Source organism: Gekko japonicus, unplaced genomic scaffold, assembly GCF_001447785.1.
Source record: "Gekko japonicus isolate JY-2015 unplaced genomic scaffold, Gekko_japonicus_V1.1 scaffold647, whole genome shotgun sequence".
Lineage (NCBI taxonomy): Eukaryota > Metazoa > Chordata > Lepidosauria > Squamata > Gekkonidae > Gekko > Gekko japonicus.
Window position 1 is genome coordinate 753,616 of NW_015167072.1, and position 21,510 is coordinate 775,125.

The window sequence follows — 21,510 nt, forward strand, 5'->3', positions numbered from 1 at the left end:
CCTCTTGACCATGCACCAACTGAAAATCTTCTACAATTAGTTACACCAGGTTTTTATGAGCACAGTACTATTAAGTACAGCAAGGTTTGTTCTCTGGCTGTCAGCATTACACCTTGTACCTATATGCAATTGTAGGTAGAAATGGGTTTTCAGCATTTAAAGGAAGTGATTAATGTAGTTATCTGCTATATATGTTCTTAAAGCACCCAAAATATCAATTTAAGGACATGTTTTATAGCGTCCAAGTTGTTACTTATCTTGGTTCATGACCATCCTTAGTGGACAGGTTGTAACAGAACTAGAAGCACAACTGGCCCACAAGGAATGAACTACCCAACAGACTGAAAAAACAGCTCCCTTGGGGGGGGAAGCATTTAATCCCCCCCACCGCTAGAATTGGGTCAGTATGATTTAAGATTACAAAGGCATCCTTAGAAGCGTTTCAAAGATTCCACAATATTTGAATGTTCTAATTTATAACTACCCTTATTGAAGTTGAAATTCCTTGTGACGAAAAGAAAGGCACAAACATTTCAACACTAAAAGCTACTGCAGAACACAGAAGATAATTGAATACACTTGTGTCCATATTGTTACTTAAACATAACCAATGGTATTGGATCTTACCACAAGTTGTAGTTAGTCATCAACAAGAAGAGACTTGGTGTGGCTACATTTTTAAAGCTCATTTTATTTCACGTTCTCCAGATACTTCTAGAGTTAAAAATACATATAGGGGCTTGCTGATCCCAGATCCTAAGGACTGGGGATTAAGGATTAATGATAATTAGAAGCCTCCAATACTAATCACTGCATCAATAAAAAATTCAGATATTACATTTAAACCACCCATACTACACCCTGGCTTAAGCCTACTAAAGACACCAGATAGCACTGCTAACAGAGCAGCAAGAGACATTGCCTGATGTAGACAATAGCACTGCTCAGCAAATCTGCCTTCCTGAGGAAACAAATAACAGCAGCAGCATGAGCAAAGCTGAACACTCTGCCTCTGAAGAGTATATAAAGACTGAGCACAATAACCTGGCAACTCTTCTAGAAAACATGACTGGGAGACTCTTGACGGATCCCATGATAGGAAATCCAGGATGTGAACTGTGTGGAGACAGAAAGATGGGAAGATAATGACAATGCAAGGGATAGAAAAATGGCAGTGATATGTAGAAGGTCATGTGCCAACAGTGGTAATATTTTTCCCGTGAATCAGGAGGCATTCCCAGTATGAAATGGGTCTTTGCACTACATGCTCTCAACTTCTGGTTTCCAGTGAAATACTACAAGACCCACCGAAAGTTAAGCCTATTAAAAGTCAAAACATCTTTCTATACCCTTTCTCCCTAGGCACCATTTCTTAGGTCATGGAGATTGTTCCCAGAATCACCTATGCAGCCTCCAATGATTTGGTCATCATCACCTAATCAGAATCGCTGGAATCCCAAAACAGAAAGTTGGAAAAATCTGAGTCTCTCTCTAACAGCGCAATGGTGAGAGCCCACTGGACAAGGCATATGTCGCTGTCATCTTCATCAGAGCTTTCGGATGGAGATGGGTTGTAGATCTGGAACATGATAAAACACATTTGTTGTAATCACAGCACAGATTCTGTGTCAAGCAGCTGCATGTCTGTACAGATTTTGCAAGGCAAACAAATGAAACCAAGTATACTAGGTGAGTAGCAATAGTTCAGTTGCCATACACAATTTAAAGAAGGAAATACAGTCTAGGGATCTAGCTGCTGATAAAGCAAAGTTTGTGCATAGGAATGTGAAGGGCCAGTCCTACAACTAGAGGAATTGTTGAGGGTGACAATGCCAGTCAGCTACGGCGACATTTTTATGTCACATTCTGTGGGACTCCATTGAATCCTAAGATATAGTATCTTTAAGTGACATAAGGTCTTGGATCATCCCTAAGAATGACATCTTTCTTTGGGGGTAACTTATACGGTTCATCAGGAAATGAAGATAAAAGTAGTTTTACTTACGATGGGCCTCCGTCTCCGCCGATCAGGTCTTTGTCGTGGGCGAGGCATGGGGACTTGGCCTCCCGGAAGCTCATGAAGATAAATGCACTCTGACTTAAAGGGGCAGTGACCATTGCCTCTGACAAAGAATTTGCATCTTATTTTGCTAGAAGAATGAACAAAATTATTAAGATTAGCCTGGAAACTGGTAACTGGGTTGTTTCTGCAAGATCTATGGTGTTAGTTCAAAACTCTAGTTACAGAAGCTTAATGGCAGCGAATTAAGATCTATACAGTAACAGAAAGAGAGCGTTCAGGTGACTTTTCTGAAGAGTCTGTTTCTTACCCAGTCCGTGCCTTGAAAGTCTCAATCAGTTTTTCTTTCTCATCTGTATCAGAGACCCAATACTTATTAGGAATAAAGTAACTTGAAGTGACTCTGCACTCTGGACAGCCCCTAAGAACAGATATTGGGATGAGTAATTCGCAATTCATATGACTGTGGGGTAAAATTCACAATTTATGTGGCCTCTGGAGCCATCATACTGCCTAGCTACCAGCTGCCTTCTACCTTCAAGGTAGAAAGAAATCAAGATCAGTGTCCCCAAAGCTGCAAGTTGGAACTAGCTGCCTTATCAGCAAGAACACATCACACCAAGACTCACAATTGCTTCACTCACAGTATGACAAATCAGGGATGTCCTTGAATCACTTGTATGCAAAGTTGCAAAAGAGTTCTGGTATTTTATATGAACAAGTGGGGAACCCATGAGAACTTGCAAAGGATTCAACATTCCATTGTCCCACCCCTCTCCTCCTCCCCCCTTGCATTGCTGCTTTTGCTATGTCACTAGTGCTATGTCACTATGTCTATTTTGTGCTTTTTATTTTTTAAATTTGTCTATACTATTATATAAATATTAGTGTCAAGTATTACCAAACAGGTTCACCAAAACTATCCATCAAAGTGCAGGTTTACACTTTCAAACAGCACCTTGTCAGTTTCACAATCACTAGTCCCACAGGACTCTAGTAATTTACCCCTATCAAATACAATCTTTTTCAAGAACAGTGATGTACATACAAGGCATATACAAGACATAAGGTGCAATGAATTCTCTTTGTGAGTATAAAACTCTTAAAACAGCAGCATTTTTAAGGGTCCCACCAGAACCCTTGAAGCAAGCATAATAACGTATCTAGGAGAACGTATCTCTCAGGTTCTATCACGCAATATCTATCTTTGCTCATCAAGTTGAATTACATTTTGAGGCCCATTTGCACAAAAATTTTCACCACATTCTGTGTTTTGGTAACTTATCACCACAGCTGTAACAGATGTGACTTTTCATACAGATACAATATACAGACCAGGCTTATGAATCATTGACCTCCTTATAGCTGAAACCAGTGTCCACACTGGACCTGCTAGAACAGCCAGTGTGGGGGCTTGGCAGAATTGTTGCTGCAACTCTCTCAGAGATGCTATAGTAAACAGCTCCATACAGCCCTTTGTTGCATATTCAGGATTAGACAGCAGACCTTGGTCTTTTTCAAATTTTCCAATGGAAAAAAGGGACATTTTAGGGAGCAATTTAAAAAGCCTATGAAATATTTACTCTTTTTAAGCAAGAGAAACCTTGTGTTAAAGTATTTCAGTCATTCCAAGTGTATACCATTATAAAGTCTGTGACGTTTCTCAATTTTTCTAATGGAAAACTTGGGAAATTGGGGGGAGCACTGAAAAGGAATAATGATTTTTCAATGAGTGAAATGAGAGATAATCTATAGTATCAAATTATAATTTTATGTTATGTAGACATTACATTTTCAAGAATATTTTTGTTTAAACAATTTTGGCAACAATTAATATGCTATACTGTGTTTAATGATAATGCATTAAAATTTCATTCTCTCAATGTTACGTCAAAATTAAACTATTGAGGTAATCTACCTGTTGTGACTGTATGAAAGTGTTTCTGTCCAAATACTACTTTATGTACTACCTTCAACTTATATTTTCCCCCTACTTCTCAGATGGCAAAAATTAAGATACATGTATTATGATAGCCTAGGGTGCAATTTTCTCTCAGCTACTAGGTAACAGTTGCAATTTTTTTTGTAAAGACATTTAAACATTTAAATGTCATAAATATGTCAATAAGTTATAAATGACACAATATATGTTCAATCAATAAAGTTCTAGCTTTGATATGAAAGTATTTCATATATTTCAATCCCCCTAAATGGGGAAGAATGTGTTTTTTCCATGGCTTTAAAATCACTTTATTTAGAATTAAACTTGCTGACAATGAAATTTCTTGGCACCATAGTGACCTGGAACCTGGGATTAACTAGCAAAAAGCCATGTCTATTTACTAGCAGAAAGGTAGAAAGAAGCAAGTGGAGAGGTGGCCATGTACTTCAGGGACACTTATTTCCACCCACACACCTATCCATAGGGTTCTTTCTTGAAGGAGGCTTATGCCTATATATAATATTCTCAAATATAACACTTGGATTTATCCCTGTGGGAACTGTACCTTATAACCCCATTTTTCAGGGCAGGTTTTGCTTGTCTTTCAGCCACTTTATTGATTGCAACTCATGTTCCCCAGAATTTAAAGGAAACCTTGGAGAACTGAGCCTGCTCTTATCTGCATAGTCCTGCCCGGGGTTTCATTTACTGGTCACTGCAGAGACCGATAGACAGGACCAAGGAACTGGCTTTTAACCATTACATGAATACTCAGCTCCAAGGAGCTCAGGGCACGAGAAACAGGAGCTATATGTAACTAATGCACAGGAAATGTTCTTAATACTACAGAAGAACTATCACAAGGGTCCCAGAATCTCCAGAGAATAGGTTGTTTCCTACCAGGATGCCATTGGCCACATATGTACACAATTCAGACAGCACCCTGAAAAACCACCCAGTAGCATGAGACAAGTTGTTATCATGACGTGCTTACTTTATCACTGCATTCTGAAAGTCCCGACTCTTCCGCCACTTCCGGATGCAACCCACACAATAGGCATGGCTGCAGTTAGGAAGAATACCAAATAAACGCTCCTCAGGTAAAGTCTTCTCGTAGACTTTGTCCATGCAGATGCCACATACCACATCCTCACTCTTCTCTACTGCTGTTGCTGCTGCAGCTCCTGAACCACTGGCTGCCTAAGAACAAAACATTACACTCATTTAGTACTTTACCACTGGGTCTGTTATTAAAAACTCTAGGAAACGCTGGACTGGGGCAGCTTCAAATTTTTACATCATGCAGCAGGATATATAGCTTGTCAGAGAACCGATTTCTTAAATTTGTTAAAGAATTTAAGTTGGCCTTTGCCCCATTCACATGCAAGGATCTAATCATCTGGGAAAATCATAAGATTAAGACAGGAACAAGGAAGTTGCTTGTTGGGGGGGGGGTTGGTTTTTGAAGCACTGGGTGTCTAATGGTCTAGTATTCCTTATCTCAGTTGACTGGACCAAATGTTAATTTCAAACCTTTCAACAATCTGTGCACAGAATCCAATCTCTCAGTCATAGCTAGTTGGCAATATGTCCAGTTAAAACACAGACCAATCTCTTCTTTAGGTTCTAAGACTTCTGCAGCCTCAGGATTCACACACACAGCTTTCTCTACTCCAAAATTCTCTCTAGACAAACCATCACTTATATACAACTTTTTAAGAAACATAAAATATTATCTAGATTCTAACTCATTCCCAGTGGAACTTGGAACTAAATACCTCAATCCACTTGTCCCAATGGCAAAATGCACTTACATCCATTGATTTGACACACATTTCTGGCAACCTGGGTCAATGATACATTCAATCTTTGTATAAGAGAGAAAACTGCATACAACAGAAGAGAACCTCCTGAGATCTTCACTTCTATCTGGCAAGATTGCTTACATCTCTTTGAGCAGTGATGCCCACTCCTTTTTTAGCAGGATCCATATTACTGCCTCTCACCTCTCCTCCTTCTCACTCCCCTCCCCTTTCAAATTTCTACTCTTAGCCGTGCAAGTGTGCGTAGCTCTTACTTTCTTCTCTTGTTGATGAGCTATGTGGAGAGAGAGGGTGGTGGTAGGCTTTCATGGAGTTTGTTGATTTATTATCCTATGTGGTAAAATTACTGGGAAAATAAACAATTGGGGGGATCAAATCAAGGGGACCAAATCAAGGGGGACTAGGAGTTATACCATGAAGAGAATGGCAAGGACCTCAATGTCTTGTATCATTTGTTGCCTCATTCCACAGCTCCCAGTGCTTTCAGAAAAAGAACACCAAAAACCCAACAAATAGACTTCTGACCTCTCCACTATCCAAATCTTAACACCACCTGGTTAGGGTGCCCAAAGTGATTTACCAACACAATGAAGGACTGTATCAATTTGCCACATACATATGCTCCAAATGTCCAACCTACCTTTGGCTCCTGTATGACCACAGAAGCAGTAGGTGACTCCTTAGTAGCTGCATCTTCTGTCTCTAGGGATGCGGTGTCCACTTTATGTTCATGGGGCCGAGAGCCTGACCAGCAGAGAGACAGCTAAGCAGGATGGATAACTGATACCAGTCTATCCAACATAGCACAAAGAAATGGCCCTTATTCTAGACATGCAGAAGCTAGTGACAATTACGATCACTCCCATGTGACTACAGAGGCCTCAAAATGTGCTTAAAATGGATGAGAGGAAGGTTGAGTAGACTTCTTGGCTGCATTAGAATACACTGATGAGTTAAAATCCTATTGTTTTAGCACACCAAGACATTTTTATATGAGGACTGTGGATCACCAATCAAAGTTAGATTAAGCAGAGAAAGTGGTTAGAGGGAAAAGGCTAATCAAAGCAGTTTCTTAGCTCACAGGAGAACCAGAATGTGTCAAGTCCAATAAATACCATCTCTAATGTTCTCAAACTCAACTGTAGTAGAAAGACAATGTGCCTCTCCCACATGCTTGGTAATGCTGCCCCCCCCCCCACAATAAGAACTGCAAAAAGAGTGCCAGCCACCACACACCAGTCTTCCAGCACTAGTACAACAAGGAACTTACCAGAAGGGGTCTGCTTGGGGACAAATTCTTTGCTGAGAGCCCAGTTAGGTGGATGGCATGTAGTGATCACTGTTTCCTTGTCTTCATCTTCCTCGTCAAGTGACAGGCTCAGACTTCCAGAGTTCCACTGTAGCTGCGCCACACTCGAGACAGCTGGTTCAGAGCCACGCCGGGCTCCCCCTCCCCAGCTCCTTACAGAAGACTCTGGCAAGATGGCTGGCTCTGAGCCCCGGCGGTTCACTGAAATCACACCTCCCTGTAATCCATGGAAGGCAGACTCTGAGCCACATCTGCTCAAGGTTGGTGCTTCCGAGATATGCTGGTAGCTAAGAGATTGAATATTGATGGAATTTCATTCAAAGCACAGCAAACGAATGTTGCTTCCACCCTGTAAAAATCTAACTCCATTACCTCACCGTGCGAGATCATCAGTGACTAGCTAGTCTTTTTAGTCTAAACCAGAGCTTCAGAGCTAAGCATCATGATGAATAGTGAACTTGACTGCTTCCATGCCACTCAGTAGGGCAATGAAATGGGTCATCTACAAACAAAGCAGAAGATCCTGCATTCTAGGAAATTTAGAAAGAAAAGTGCCCCTGAACAGCCCAAGGCAAAGGATCTTTGTAGTGTGGCAGTTAGTGTTGGAATATCTGGAAGACCAGGTTTAAGTCGCCGTGTGACCTTGGGACAGTCACTTAGCCTAACCTACCTTCAGAGGGTTATTGTGAGGATAAAATGGAGGACAGAAGAATGAACGAAGCCACTTCAAGCTCCCATCGGGAAGACAAGGTATAAATGAAGTAAATAAGCATGTGCATTGCTTCCTAGAAGCTCAGTATCAGGGTGTGTGGGTGGGTTGATTGGCCTGCTCAGTCCCCCTGATAATGGAAATGATCCTGACATGAAGCAAGACAGCATTAGGGGATGTACCCCACGAGGTAAACAACCCCTGCCAAAAAGTTGTACATAGCACAGGGAGGAGTTGTTAAAAACCCACATCCTACACTGCACAATACAGCAATTTTGTACCCAAACCTCAAATCAGTACTATTGCATAGGACTGCTAAAATTCAGAAAGACGCTCAAGACGTTCCTGATTAAGCCCTGGAGCTCAGCAGTCCCATTACTGAATTTCACAATGGTTCTCCTCCCTACCAAAATTTCTCACTACCTCCCCATCCAACCAACTTAACTATAATATCCAATGTAAAAAAACAACAACACACACACACTTTTGAGATTATTAGACTCTCTTATGACCTTAATACTATAGAAGAGGAACCAGAAGAAAATTTTGTATTTACTGTGATTCACTGTGATTTAAGGCTGGAAAGTCGCTTGTTCTCCTCAAATACAAAGCCACTAGGTGTTATTTATCTAGCCACTGTTCTCACTCCCATGATATGGACATAACACACAGTGCTGTTGCACACATGTAGGACTGGAGCCACCAGAGTATTATTGCAGATGGAAAGAAGTCCAACCACAGAGTGTCACTTTCTTGCCTCTGCTCCATATCCCACCCCCAGAATTGCAATCCAGAATCCCTTCCCAAGCAGCAATTCGGGATGCAGTGGGATGAGAAAAGTAAAGCTGCATCCCATGGTTGGAAATCTGTCCGTAGAAATTTTCTGGTGCATCTAAGTCAAGGGTTTAATCTATACATGGAATAAAATGAGAAGATTTGAATCCATGTAAAATATCAATCTGATAGTTTTTTATTAGACTCCCTGGAATCCCACTTTCCTTCAAAAAAAGGGGAAACAAGACAAATATCTGAAACAATTGATCATTTTGTTAAGCATCCATTTTTTTTTATCTAGTAAGCAAAGAGCAGAGCATGGAAAGAAAAATATAGGTTTTTGTTTACCTGCAACGGTCTCCATAGCCACAGAACCCATTCTGGAAATACCTACAGATCTGAGTCATCTTCCTGTCATGGGAAAATCGACAGTTCTGTCCCCATCTGCAGGCTCCACGGGCAAAGTTCCTGAATACAAAGCAAAAGCTGAATTTACTAACCATACCCAATCAGTATAATCTGAGAACCAAAATACCACCCTAGTATAGGGACCACTAGGATTGGTGTGTTTTTTGGGAACTGAATATACTGTATGTCATTCCCCACAAAAAGGAAAGACATTAACATGAGGGTGCCCACTGTGCCATACTGTACTATCACTTATGGAATAATTGTATAGTTTTCTACCTCTATTGTAGCCCATCCAAATAAGATCAGCAGCCTTACGTGGCCAGAAATCACTGAGATAATCACATTAAGAGCAAGTATCTAAATATGCCCTTGAAAATATTCCTGGATGCTTTCTTAAACAAGCAACTTCATCTTTTAAAACACGTGTTGACCTACCCTATGCTACAGAAGTTACACACTCGCAGGTTGTAGCTTAAACCCCTCCTTAACAAGCCACATGAGCATTGTACTTAGTCCAGTTTCACAAGTGCCACTGAAAACCAGAGAGCCATTGTGACATAGCGGTAAGAACAGAGATGTCAAACTCATCTGTTACAAGGGCCGGATCTGACATAAATGTCACTTTGTTTGGCCAGGCCATGTGTACCATAAAATGTAATGGTAGGTACCAAAGATATTACACTGCTAACCATGATCCACACCCCTCCTCCGCACTTAACTAACCAAGGTGCACGAGAGAGCTCTTGCCTGACAATTAAGGTGAAACAACCAGAAACCCTCATGGCTCTTTAAAGACTAATACATCTCAGAAGATTTTTAATTTTTAATTTTAAAAAACAAGATGATATAAAAGGAAAAGAAGGATTATATAACAAATTATAGAAATCAAAGGTTATTTATACATTACAGGGTATATAGAACAGAGATTGTTTCGCCCCAACATTCCCTTCATAAGAAGAAGAAGAAGAGAAGAGGAGATTGGATTTATACCCCGCCCTTCACTACCCAAAAGTGTCTCAGAGCGGCTTACAAACTGCTTTCCCCTCCCCTCCCCACAACAGACACCCTGTGAGGTAGGTGGGGCTGAGGGAGCTCTTGACAGAAACTGCTCTTTTTCAAGAACAGCTCTTATCAGAGCTACGGCTTGCCCAAGGCCATCCAGCCAGGTGCAAGTGGAGGAGTGGGGAATCAAACCCAGTTCTCCCAGATTAACCACTACACCAAACTGGCTCTCTATAAGACATTTTCTATAAAATACAATAGTCCTTATTTCAAACTTTTTAAATTTCGTAACTGATCTATTTTGTAACTATATTATTAATTTCATTATTACTACATATTCTATGTTACATATTTCATCATTTCTACATACTAGCTATAGCTTTTAACATACCAAAGTTTAAAGTCTATTATATATCTCACAATAAAAAATAAAAAGGTATTTTGTTCCGAATCTTGGATTGAGGACTATCTCGCAAAATGTGTTACATAATATTTAAAACATAAGCTCTATGTGCTAATATGTTAAACTGAACTAGGTGCATAACAGAATGATTCTATCTATGCAAAATTTAAGTAGATACAATGAGAACAGACTCCATATTTGTTGTATGTTAGTCTTTCTCTCTTTGTAGTTGTTGTATTTTCTTTTTCTTTTGAAAAACTAATAAAACTCTTTTAAAAAGAATGCACTTTCTTATACATTTATATTCAAAACTTATTCTCATTCTATTTCTACACTGTAATACACTTATATGTATTGCAATACATTTATATACATTTTTAAACTGTTTCTCATTCTAAGTTTGTCTCCTGCTTACATAATAAACACTCCATCTCTCCTCAAACTTAACATGTGATCTGTTTCTCAAATAAATTGTTAATTTTGCCATTACTGCATAATTTACTACAACAACAGGACCACGGTGTATAATAGCCAGTAAAACAGTAAATCACCGTGTACAATTAAACAATATTTGTTAGTTTTTATATGTTATGCGTAGAATTCAATTATTAACAAGATTACAACAATATCACTACTGTATAAGACATAAAGCTTAGCAGTACATACAAAGTTACTAGTTACAGAAACAAATTAAGACAAATTATCCGTTTGCGTGTCCTTCATCAGGTTAGTTTCTTCACAAGCATGAAGTGCTGCAAGCCATATTTCAAAATGCTAGTTCTTATACAAATTTTGATGTATGCTATCGCGCTTAGATTCTGGTGACTAGGGAGCTCCTTTAGCAAGCTCTAATGTGACTGGGTCTACAGCATATTGTGATTGGCTAAGCCTCCCTCAGTCCTTGATTACTGCATAATTGGCAAGTTTATTTTCCCATTCTTCTAAGCTTAGACAGACCTCTGGTTTCCATTTTGCTGTGTAGATTATTCTACTCGCTGTCACTATATATTCAAATATCTCTTCCAAAATTCTTAGCTTTCATAGGGAATTTAAATTTTAATATATTCTGCATTTTTCCATGTATTTCCTTCCAAAAGTCCACCACATATGGTAAAAAGTTCCATCTATATCTTGACATTTCCAACATTTTCTCTTGTAGTTTTTGTTTACTTTCTCAATTTCTCTTGGGAGTAATATACCATCTGAAAAACATTTTATACCAATTTTCTATTTAACACCTGGCTGTGAACTTAATTTCTTTAATCCAATCCATAATCCAGACCAGACCTGCCACTTGATAATATAATCTTATATTTGGAACTGCTAACTCTCCTCTCCTTTTCTCATCTTGGGAGTATTTTAAAATTTATTCATGGTTTCTTGCCATTCCAAATAAATTTATTTATCTGTCTTTGCCACTCTGTCAATATTCTTTCTTCTACATGTATAGGTAGCATTTGGATTTTTTTTTGGCAATACATTCATTTTTATTGCTGAAAATTCTACCCAGTGGAGTCTGCAAGCCTTGCTTTACCTCAAGGCTAGCCCTGTCATGCTTCTTCAGAGCATATGGGGAGCAGTAGCCAGACCAGTGCAATTAAAGGGAAAAATAAATTCATTCAGGTGCTAAAAGAGAAACAAGGAAGAGATATTGGAATGGGTATCCCATCACTCTGCATATATCTGCCTCCCTGGAATATCTCTCCAGGGTCCTACATTCAACTGGGACATGACTGAACTGACTACATCCTCAGACAAAGGATAGATCTTGGCTCCAGGATTTAGAGTAGTCCCTTATACCATTCATCACCCCCAGTCTCTAGCCTTGCACTTTATGACCCTAGTAAATCTGGTTTATTTAACACCCAGAGAAACAGTTGTAGGGGGGTTGACCGGATAGCCTTTAGAGGATGGATGGGCCTCCTCCCACATTAGCTGGATGGTGGGAAAGTACATGAATAGTAGTAACCACTAAGGAGTATGAAGTGATCATTAAAGTTCTTGAAAATGCACATACAATTGCAGAAAAAAATAGGCCTTCCCTAAGATCAGGGCACAATCTCACAACCTGAAAAACCTGTTTCCCACACCTCTGTCTTTTTCATATTTTGTAACATCCAGGCTGGTGATGAGTTTCAGTGAGCTCAAAAGTTTGCTGTGTTCTGTGTCCATTTAGTTGGCCCTATTAAAAGCTGTTTTCACAGAGTTTGTTCTTGTTTTTATGGATTTTGCATGGACGAACATAAGAATTTACAATTTCTTCTTCTTATTAGCCAATATCAGGCATACAGTACTTGAAATTATTTACATTTCGTGGAAGAGTTCGTTTGTTTCTGTCCACTAATGTTACCAGTCAGTCCTTTGCCTGATACAAGCCTGCCCCAAGGGGCTGCGTTTCTCCAGCGGGAGACTCTATCACAAAGTCTGTCTCTTCCCGAAGAGAATGGAAGAACAGGGGGAAATTACCTGCACAATAGTTACAGGCCACCGCCCCACCCCCCAAAAAAAAGTTTAGCCACATTCAAGTCACACTTCACATTCTGAGAAAGGGAGTTTTGACTCCGGAAAACTTATAGCCCCAAAAAGGTTTCAAAGGTGCTACTGGACTCCATTCCACATTCTGATTCCATTTAAAAGTGAATGTAGCATTGCTAACAGCTTTTTCCTGTCCTTTCACACGTAGGAGAGAAAGAAGACGATCTGGCAGTATTTGCCCGGAGCCCGGCAAAAGATCCCGCCCAACCAGCCCACAGTTTATCGCCCCGCCTCTCTGCAACGCATTCGAATCCCCGGCCTCTCGTAAACACTACGTGCGAAGTTGGCTGGAGAAGTCCACCTCCTCCGAGCACCAGGGAGAACTACGGGTCACTCAGCCGTGTTTTATTGTCTCAAAGCCTGTATTCGAGGCCCTCCAGAACTTGCATGACAAGCAAACAGCCGCTAGCGTCCTACAAGCTCTAGGCCGAACGATCAACCCAAAGAGAAGCCGCAAAACTTCCCCTGCCGCTGGAACGCGAGTCTCCACCGAGAAATAAATCACACACACACACACCCCGCCCCGACTTCCACCTCCCAGCCCCGGCTAGGAGTGATTTAGTGGCGCGTAAGTCACCGCTGAAGGGGGGGACGGGGGACGTGGGAACAGAAAGACTCTTCCGCTGTCGAGCGGCACTATTACCAGAGCACACAAGGTGGGGGCCGGATGCCCCGGACTCTCTGAGCCGAGGAGCCGCGGTCCGGACGGCCTCCGAAGCCAGCCTTAGAGACAGAGCCCCCCCCCCTCCCAGGCCCCCAGGCGGCATACCTGCACGGGACCCTGCTGGAGGCGGACCCCCGGGCGGTGTGGCGACCGCTTTCCCCCACGAACACTCCCGGCTCCATCTCCCCCGCAGCCAGCCTCGGACCCAGAACACACGTAGTTGGACTTCCCTCCCTCCAGGAGTATTTATGGGAGGGGAGTGGTTTTGGGCCGCGGAGCCTATTGGCGAGGGGGAGGCGGGCACACCCAACTCCCCATCAGGCCGCCGAATGGAGAGGTTTGAATTTGAAACGAGAGGGGCTCTCCGCCCACCGTCTCCACGGGGGCGGGGGGAGACTGCCTGCCTGCCTGCCTGTCGGGCAACAGTAATCCCTCCGTTTCCGGTGTTCCTCGGACGGCTCTCAGAACCTTCGGCTGATTCCGCGGAAGACTGAACAGCAAAAGTTAACGCAGTGCAGAGGAGGGGAATTGGATTTGCACACGACCAGGTCACTCCTAAATGTATTTATGCCGACAGAAGGCCAACGAAGTTCTTACGAGTTGACTCCCCGGGAAGCGTGTTCCGGATAACAACGTGAAACAGAAGTACGGCAACACTTTATTAAAGGCTTAACAACCTACTTGCATGCCATCATAAGCTTTCCTGAGTCAGAGCTAACTTCTTCAGATGCTGTAAAGACGAAAATGTAAGGGAAATTAAAGGTGGAAGTGGGCGGCAAAAGAACTTGGATCTCGGCATATTTCAGATGTGGTTTTGTCAGGGTCGTTACACACAAGGGGTGCAGATAAACAAAAATGTAATTTAAAATAAGCAATAAACAAACAAGGAAGAAGCAGGGGTGCACCCTTAGTTTAAAAAAATGCAAGTTGCCGTGTTTGTTTGCTGATTCTAAACAAAAAGCTTTCATTTGGGACCAACCAAACTATCACAAAATAATGTGCAACTTTGGGAGTTCTTTTGCACTCTTCATCATCCAGCCAGACAAAAAGAACTCGGAAGCTTTCGTGGGACTTTCACTGGAGGAGGGAGAGCAACAACCGTCTAGAACAATAGAAGTGCCCCCTGGTTAGTGCCTCAGAATAAACGATGACAATCAGCTGAAAGCATCACTTCCTGTCGCTTGTAATCTCATTAGTTTTAAATAGGTCAAGGAAGGTGAGAAGTGGAAATTCCTGTAAGAATACCTGGCTTCGTTTTTCATTAAATGAGAATCTACATAGAGACCAATTGATTGGTTAGCCTTCAAAATGACACAATTTTTGCTGCAAAGGCTACCCCACAGGAATTTAGCACTACAAGCCAGAAACTCTCCTGTATAGGAACAGTCCTGTGCAACGGCAGGAGCGTGGCAGGTTCCTGTGACTACTGCTGTGATCCTCCTCAGGACAGAACCAAATTAAATTCATAATCCCCAATCAAAGGGCTGCAGATTGCATTCCCTAGGAATAAGAGCATGTTTCAGCTCTAGGGCTTCTGGCTGGGTGGGGTGGGGTGGGGTGGGGTGGGGTGGGTGTTCCGCTTGTTGTTTTAGTTCAACAGGCTTCTTAACCTGAAGTGACAACTTTCTTTTTTAAAGACTCTTTTTATAATAGGAGAATTTAAAAAAAAGATGCTTCTAGTGCGCTTTAAATGATAGTGCACCGAATTCCTTTCATCTGCCCCTTCCAGGTCTGCCCATCACCAAGTCCTCTAATTAGATTCCTTTTTTCAGGAGCAATGTCCCCTTTGTCATGCTTAAATTACTTTTATCTCCTGTGACCTGGTTGTGAGCAATGCAGGGATGCTTAAAGTGAGAATGCATAACTTTAGGAATCTCTGGTGCTGTTGTTTTAAAGGACAATATTCATTGTAAGCAGCTAAATATTTCTGTTTAACCTGTACTCTTCCTAATCCTAATCCAATTGCCCCACTTCAGAGAAAAAGTTGCTGTAAGGTTGCCTTCATGCTTGAAAGGAGACAGACACTCTCCATTCCACAATTAAGGATAAATCAATCTCCAATTTTGACATGTTTATTACCTATGTTAGGAGCTGCGGTGGCTCAAGTGGTTAAGACGCTGAACTGCAGGCTGTGGAAGGTCGGTAGTTCAGCAGTTCGAGACCTGGGTGCCGCATGACAGAGTGAGCTCCCATCTCTAGTTCCAGCTCCTGCCAACCTAGCAGTTCGAAAGCAAGAAATTGCAAGTAGATGAATAGGTACCACTTCGGTGGGAAGGTAACAGCGTTCTGTGCAACTCAGTGTTTAGTCATGCCGGCCACATGACCACGGAAACGTCTTTGGACAGCGCTGGCTCTTCGGCTTTGAAACGAAGATGAGCACCGCAACCCTAGAGTTGGATTCGACTGGCTTTCGAGCAAGGGAACCTTTACCTTTATTACCTATGTTATTATTGGTCCTCCCCAGCTGAACTGAAACATGATAGCCACATATACTAATCTTATTATTCTTTTAATCTGTTAAAAACACCTTCATGATTCTGTATGCCTATTTACTACCCATCCTCTATATGTATGACTGTTATTTCTATTTCCATTTCATTGTAACTGAAGAAGTGTACATACACACAAAATCTCATACCTAGAATTAAACCTTGTTGGTCTTAAAGGTGCCACCGGACTCAAACTTTGTTCTGCTGCTTCAGACCAGCACGGCTACCCCACCTGGATCTTCCTAATCCTTGTTATGTTCCTAGAACAGACCAAAGCTTTGCAACTTCCCTGTAAGGGTGGGGCTCAGGTTACTTTTAATTATTCAGAAGTAGCTCCCTTTAAAGAAACACTTAGCAATACCTGGACTAATTGATCTTTTAACTGGAGATGGAGGGGACAGATGCAAAACACTATCACTGTGCCAAGGCCCTAGCCCAAGAAGGTACTTATTTTGCACTTTCCTTGAGAACAGGGTTTAGCCCACCCCGCCCCCAATATTTACTCAGTACTGGACCTTAGCCTTTAAAGTCTTCATCAGTCAGAGAAAACAATCACAGCCCAATTCAAGATTAGAGACCAGACTTCCGGGCGTACTTGCACCCTGGCATGGTTTTTAGAAATTAAGTAATACTTGCAAATGTTTGTGGATGGGTCAGCATTAAGGCAGCTGTTATGCAGGACTTTAGACTAAGAAAATGTTGAATGAAAGGGAGTAGAAAAGCCTGTGAATTTCTTCCTGAAGCCGCCCCTGCCTAATTGTATTGGTTCTATAGGATTTAGGGTTCAATTGTCGTATAAGGATGAACTTTCATGAGTCACTGCTTACTTCAGTAATGAGGAGGAGACAGTCACTGTAGGAGTGGGCTGAAGGTGCAAGATCACCCTTTCTGGGGTTCTGACATGGGATAGTAAAAGAAATTCTACAAAACTTTCCTCATCTTCTCCTAAGAGAACCCACCCATTAGAGAAGTGGAGTGTGCATATTACAAGTGGGGGGCCATGAAACTCATGGGGGGGGTGCAGGCCAAACTTCTCACCTTGAAGCCCAGTTGTGGCAGCAATGCCTGGGAACTGCTCCAAGCTCAGAGTGGTTCCTGACGTCCACTGCCAGACCCTAAGTGGTTCCTAGTGTCTACCCGTGCTGTGGCCGAACCTGGAGCAGCTGCCAACATGCACTGCTGCCGCAGCCAGACCCCAAGCAGCTCCTGGCATCCGCTGATACCACAGTCGAGCCCAGAGCAACTCTTGATGTATATTGTGGCTGCACCCAGGCCCTGAGTAGCTCCAGCATCTGTTGACACTGCAGCTGGACCCAAAATGGCTCCCTGTGTCTAACATCAAGCTCTGACACTGTAGTTGAGGCTGGAGCAGCTCCCAGTATGTGCTGCAGCCAGGCCCGGAGCAGGTCCCAGTGTCCACCACCAGGCTTTGCCACAGTTGCCAATCACTGCTGCAGAAGAAAATTAAGAGTGTTATCTGTGCATGGATAGACTTTTTTTATTTTATTTTTTTAAATGGGCGGGATTTAATCATTTCAGATTTTTCTACAAACCTGGGGAATCTCCTAAGTTTGTTGAAAAATCTCTTTAGCCTCTATTTGGCCTTGATCTGCAGATTTACGTATTTGCAGATGGAGGCCACACGTGACTAACAGTATATAGATGAGGCACTTGAGTGTTTATGCAGAGATCAGATGATACCTAATTGTATCATTTCATCTTGCATTTTGAGCAACATTTAATGTAGGTTGGGGGGGGTGTGCGCGTGCGAGAGAGAGAGATAATCAAGGCTAAACCCACACTAGAAGCAAGCACTTATGGTACCAGTACCTATGTCTTCAAGTAACCAACCTGTCACAGCAGGTTGGGTGCATACGCAACAGGGCCTAGTATGAATTAATGTACTAATTGAATGCCAATTATGATTAACTTCTTAAGTTCTGTTTTCTTATCTATTTGCCTCTCTGTCCAAGCATACCTCTGGATGTTTTTGTCCATAGTTCTGTTCTAATTAGTCTGGCTTCCTCCATTATCCTATGGGTTTAAACAAACCACATATAACACCTTACACTGTATTCTTACAAAGAAACATAACATCACTTAAAAAGCTATTTTGATAATTCAGCCTGAGAATTCAGTGCAAACCTAACGCGGGCATACCACAGTGTGTAAACAGTTAGGGATAGGCATGTACTGTCTCATGAACGAAAGTTTGTGACTAATTTTAGCTGGTTCCTGTTTCACAAACCTAAGTTTGTGGGAGCTCTGCCACCATGAACTTTCACAAATGTTTAGTACTGTTTATGGCAGTTTGTGAACAGATGAAGACTGGCACTGATCAATTAAACTGTTTACAAAATTCCAAGGTAACGGGGGGGGGGGGGGATTCTCCAGCCTTGGAAACACTAGTTTGAGCCCTCCAAGCCTTAACAGGCACTGCCAGCTGCCAATCACAGAGTTCCCATTCTGCTCTATGGGCTCAGAAGGCTATATTCGGCAGCTCTACTCCCTCCATCATGTATGTTGGTTGGTGAATCGAGTGAAGGGCATGGAGCTAGCAGAGCAGAGTCATTGCTTTGCTTTCTGCTTGTGATCTGCTCTCTGTTGCTGGGATTTTGTAAATAATTTTAATTGAATTTTTTGAGCAAAATATAAAACAGAAAAGTAAAAAGAAAAATAATTAAAAAGGAAACATTTTTTTAAAGATTATAAAAATAGAAATGAAAAATTACTGATTTTGTCTATGACCATTAGAAATATAGCTGCATGATTCACTCTTACTCTATAATTACCAAAGAAACCTCTTTTTTCCTATAATCTATTTTACTCCCCTAGTCTTCAAAACTGCAAATCATCAGTTCATTTTTTTCTTTTTGTGCAAAAAGTCTATAAGGGGTTTCTAGTTGGCAGTAAAAATGGATAATTTCTTTTCCCTAATCAAAGAAGTAAGTTTGGCCATCGCAGCAAGTTTTATCATCTTCACCAGGCATTCCTCCATTGTAGATATTGATGAAGTTTTCCATTTATGTGCATATAATAGTCTTGCCACCACTGTCATATACAAAAACAAAGTTCCATATGTATTTTCAAACTGTGTGTCCATTAATCCCAACAAAAAGGCATCTTGTTTCAGTTGTACATTAATCTTTAAATCTTCTGGATATATGAATGTATTTGTATCCAGAAATTTTTGGCTTGTTACATGTCCACTATAAGTGATAAAATGTCCCTTCATGCTGTTCACATTTATAACATCTATTTGAAATATTTTTGTACATTTTAGCCAATTTTTCTGGAGACATACCAACAATACATCATTTTATAAAAATTCTCTTTCAGACTGGAACTTAATGTAAATTTAAGACCCTTCATCCACATATTTTCCCATTGTTCCATTTGTATATTATATCCAATTTTTTAGCCCATTTTATCATAAATTCTTTCAGCCTAATCTTTCTCTGTCTCAAATTTCAACAAGAGTTTATACATCCTAAGAGGAAGTAGATACTTAAGCAATGTCCAGATGCCAGAAGTTGCTGAAAGTCTTTGGAGAGGACTCTGACAGCAGTGGTTCAGAGACTGGTGGGGAAGCATCCTCCCCTTCCACATCCCAACTCCCTGCTGCTCCTGCTGCCCCAAATACATGGTACACCCCCCTCTGGCACCTACCAGCCCAGCACCAGAAAGCAGCTGTGCCTAGTTTCACCCACTCCAATCATGAGCCCCTGTTTCCAGGCCACACTGTGGAAACATTTCCACACTTTTCCCAGTGACTCCTGTGTGGCGGAGTGCCAGGATCAATGTGTTTAGGCGTGGGGGGTGGCTGGGAGTGTTGTGGGCATGCTTCCCTTCCTTGTGGTGTTTGGCTGGGGTGCCCACTAAGCAGCCATAGGGTTATTTTGAGAATCCCCCATTGAAACTGGGGATGCCTCGTCTGTCTTTCCATCTGTCCTTCATAACCTGGCTTTTTAGATTTGAGGGGTGGTCCTGCCAGCTTCACATGTTTCCATTTATCCTCAGAGTAGAGGAATTCACCATGATGGATGGGCCAACCTCGGCAGCCACTTAGGGGCGCAGACATTAGGGGGCGCAGAGAAGCTCCCTCAGAAAAGGCACCCCACATAGGCAGGCCACCGCCCCTGCCCCTCCTCCTCCTCCTCAGAGCCACTCTGAGGGACGCTGTGTGTGGCGCACCGTTTCCCCCCCCTTTTGCACTTCTCGGAGGGAGGGGGCTCCCACCACGTGGGACGATGGAGGGGTTGCTGGGCGCCTGGAAGTAGATGGCGGAGGTGGGTGGGGGGAGAGAACGAGGGAAGGGTGCCGAAGGTGCTTGAGGCGAAGTAGCAAGCCCTGGAGAGTGCAGCTGGGGGAGGGGTTCTGTGGGTTGCTGCCTTGGTCTGAAGTGTAGAAGAGCTAGATTTGAGTCCAGAAGTGCCTTAGAGACCAACAAGATTTTCAGGGTTGTTTAAGCTTCCAGAGTCAATGCTCCTTTGGTGGTGGTGGTAGGGCTTAGCTTGTGAGCCCGCATACCCGAAGCGTGGGTCCACGACAGAATTAAAAGTCAGGCGGACTGGCAGGGAGTGTAGATTCAGGTGGGGTAGCCGTGTTGGTCTGCAGCAGCAGAACAAAGTTTGAGTCCAGTGGCCCCTTCAAGACCAACAAAGTTTTTTTCACGGTATAAGGCAAGGAGTGTGTAAGGGTGAGCTATAAGAGGTAGATAAAGGCAGGTGCTAGCAGTCCTCCACCTCTGAGTTTCATTTGCTGGGCAAGAGCCCTGCTTCCTTGCTTTGCGTTTGCTTGCTAAGAACCAGAAGCGACACGCCCACACACCTCTCCCTTGGCGTCAGCACCTTTATGCCTGCTGGGGAGGTGGCTTAAGGGAGAGTGGTCTTGCTTGTCCAAATCTGGAGTGTCATGCTGAGAACTTTCTGAAAAGAGTTTCTAGTAGCAAAGATGCCACTTATACCCGCCTTGCACACACAAACACTCAACAAAAAATCCCACAAAAGGAAAGTGGAAAAGAATGCTAGGCGCCTCACTGGTCCAGCCCTACCCCTCATAAAGAGTTCTTCAGGCTCAGACTGTTGTTTGTTGTACTTGTGGTTACCCCAGCCTTTTGTGTGACTGCAAGTACAACAAACAACAGTCTGTAGTTTGGTTACACCAGCCTTTGCTTCCTCTAAGCTGAGCCATTTGGCTAGTGCATAAATTAGTTTGCTCTGGAGCCATCCTTCCTGACCTAAGACAAAAATGTGTGAGCCAGAGACTAAAAAACTGTGAGCTAACTTACATCCAACTCAGCTAAGAGGGAACACTGGTTGTTATTAGGAGAGTTGTGATTGTGCAGCCCCCCCCCCCAGTATACAGACACACACAGAGACAGGTCCGGCCCCAGCTTATTTTGCACCCTAGGCGAGGATCCCTTCTGG

General features: G+C 42.4%; 1 protein-coding gene across 1 annotated transcript; it reads right to left on the minus strand.

The window, feature by feature from the left end:
- Positions 1-671: 671 nt before the first annotated feature.
- LOC107111694 (probable E3 ubiquitin-protein ligase makorin-1) lies at positions 672-13,788 on the minus strand. The gene is made up of 8 exons (XM_015412700.1): positions 13,698-13,788; positions 8,926-9,045; positions 7,056-7,381; positions 6,426-6,529; positions 4,957-5,162; positions 2,331-2,441; positions 2,006-2,150; positions 672-1,579 (listed from the first exon to the last, which is right to left on the minus strand). The coding sequence occupies exons 1-8, from the start codon at positions 13,772-13,774 to the stop codon at positions 1,436-1,438; spliced, it is 1,233 nt and encodes a 410-aa protein (XP_015268186.1). The 5' UTR covers positions 13,775-13,788; the 3' UTR covers positions 672-1,435.
- Positions 13,789-21,510: the final 7,722 nt, after the last annotated feature.

Bases quoted from the DNA above. Each gene is read 5' to 3' on its own strand.
- LOC107111694 (XM_015412700.1), bottom strand. From the start codon at position 13,774: ATGGAGCCGGGAGTGTTCGTGGGGGAAAGCGGTCGCCACACCGCCCGG. The intron at 6,530-7,055 runs GTAAGTTCCTTG...TCTGCTGGTCAG, and splicing joins CCCCAAGCAGACCCCTTCTG to GCTCTCGGCCCCATGAACAT. The intron at 2,442-4,956 runs GTAAGCACGTCA...ATCTGTTCTTAG, and splicing joins TTTCAGAATGCAGTGATAAA to GGGCTGTCCAGAGTGCAGAG.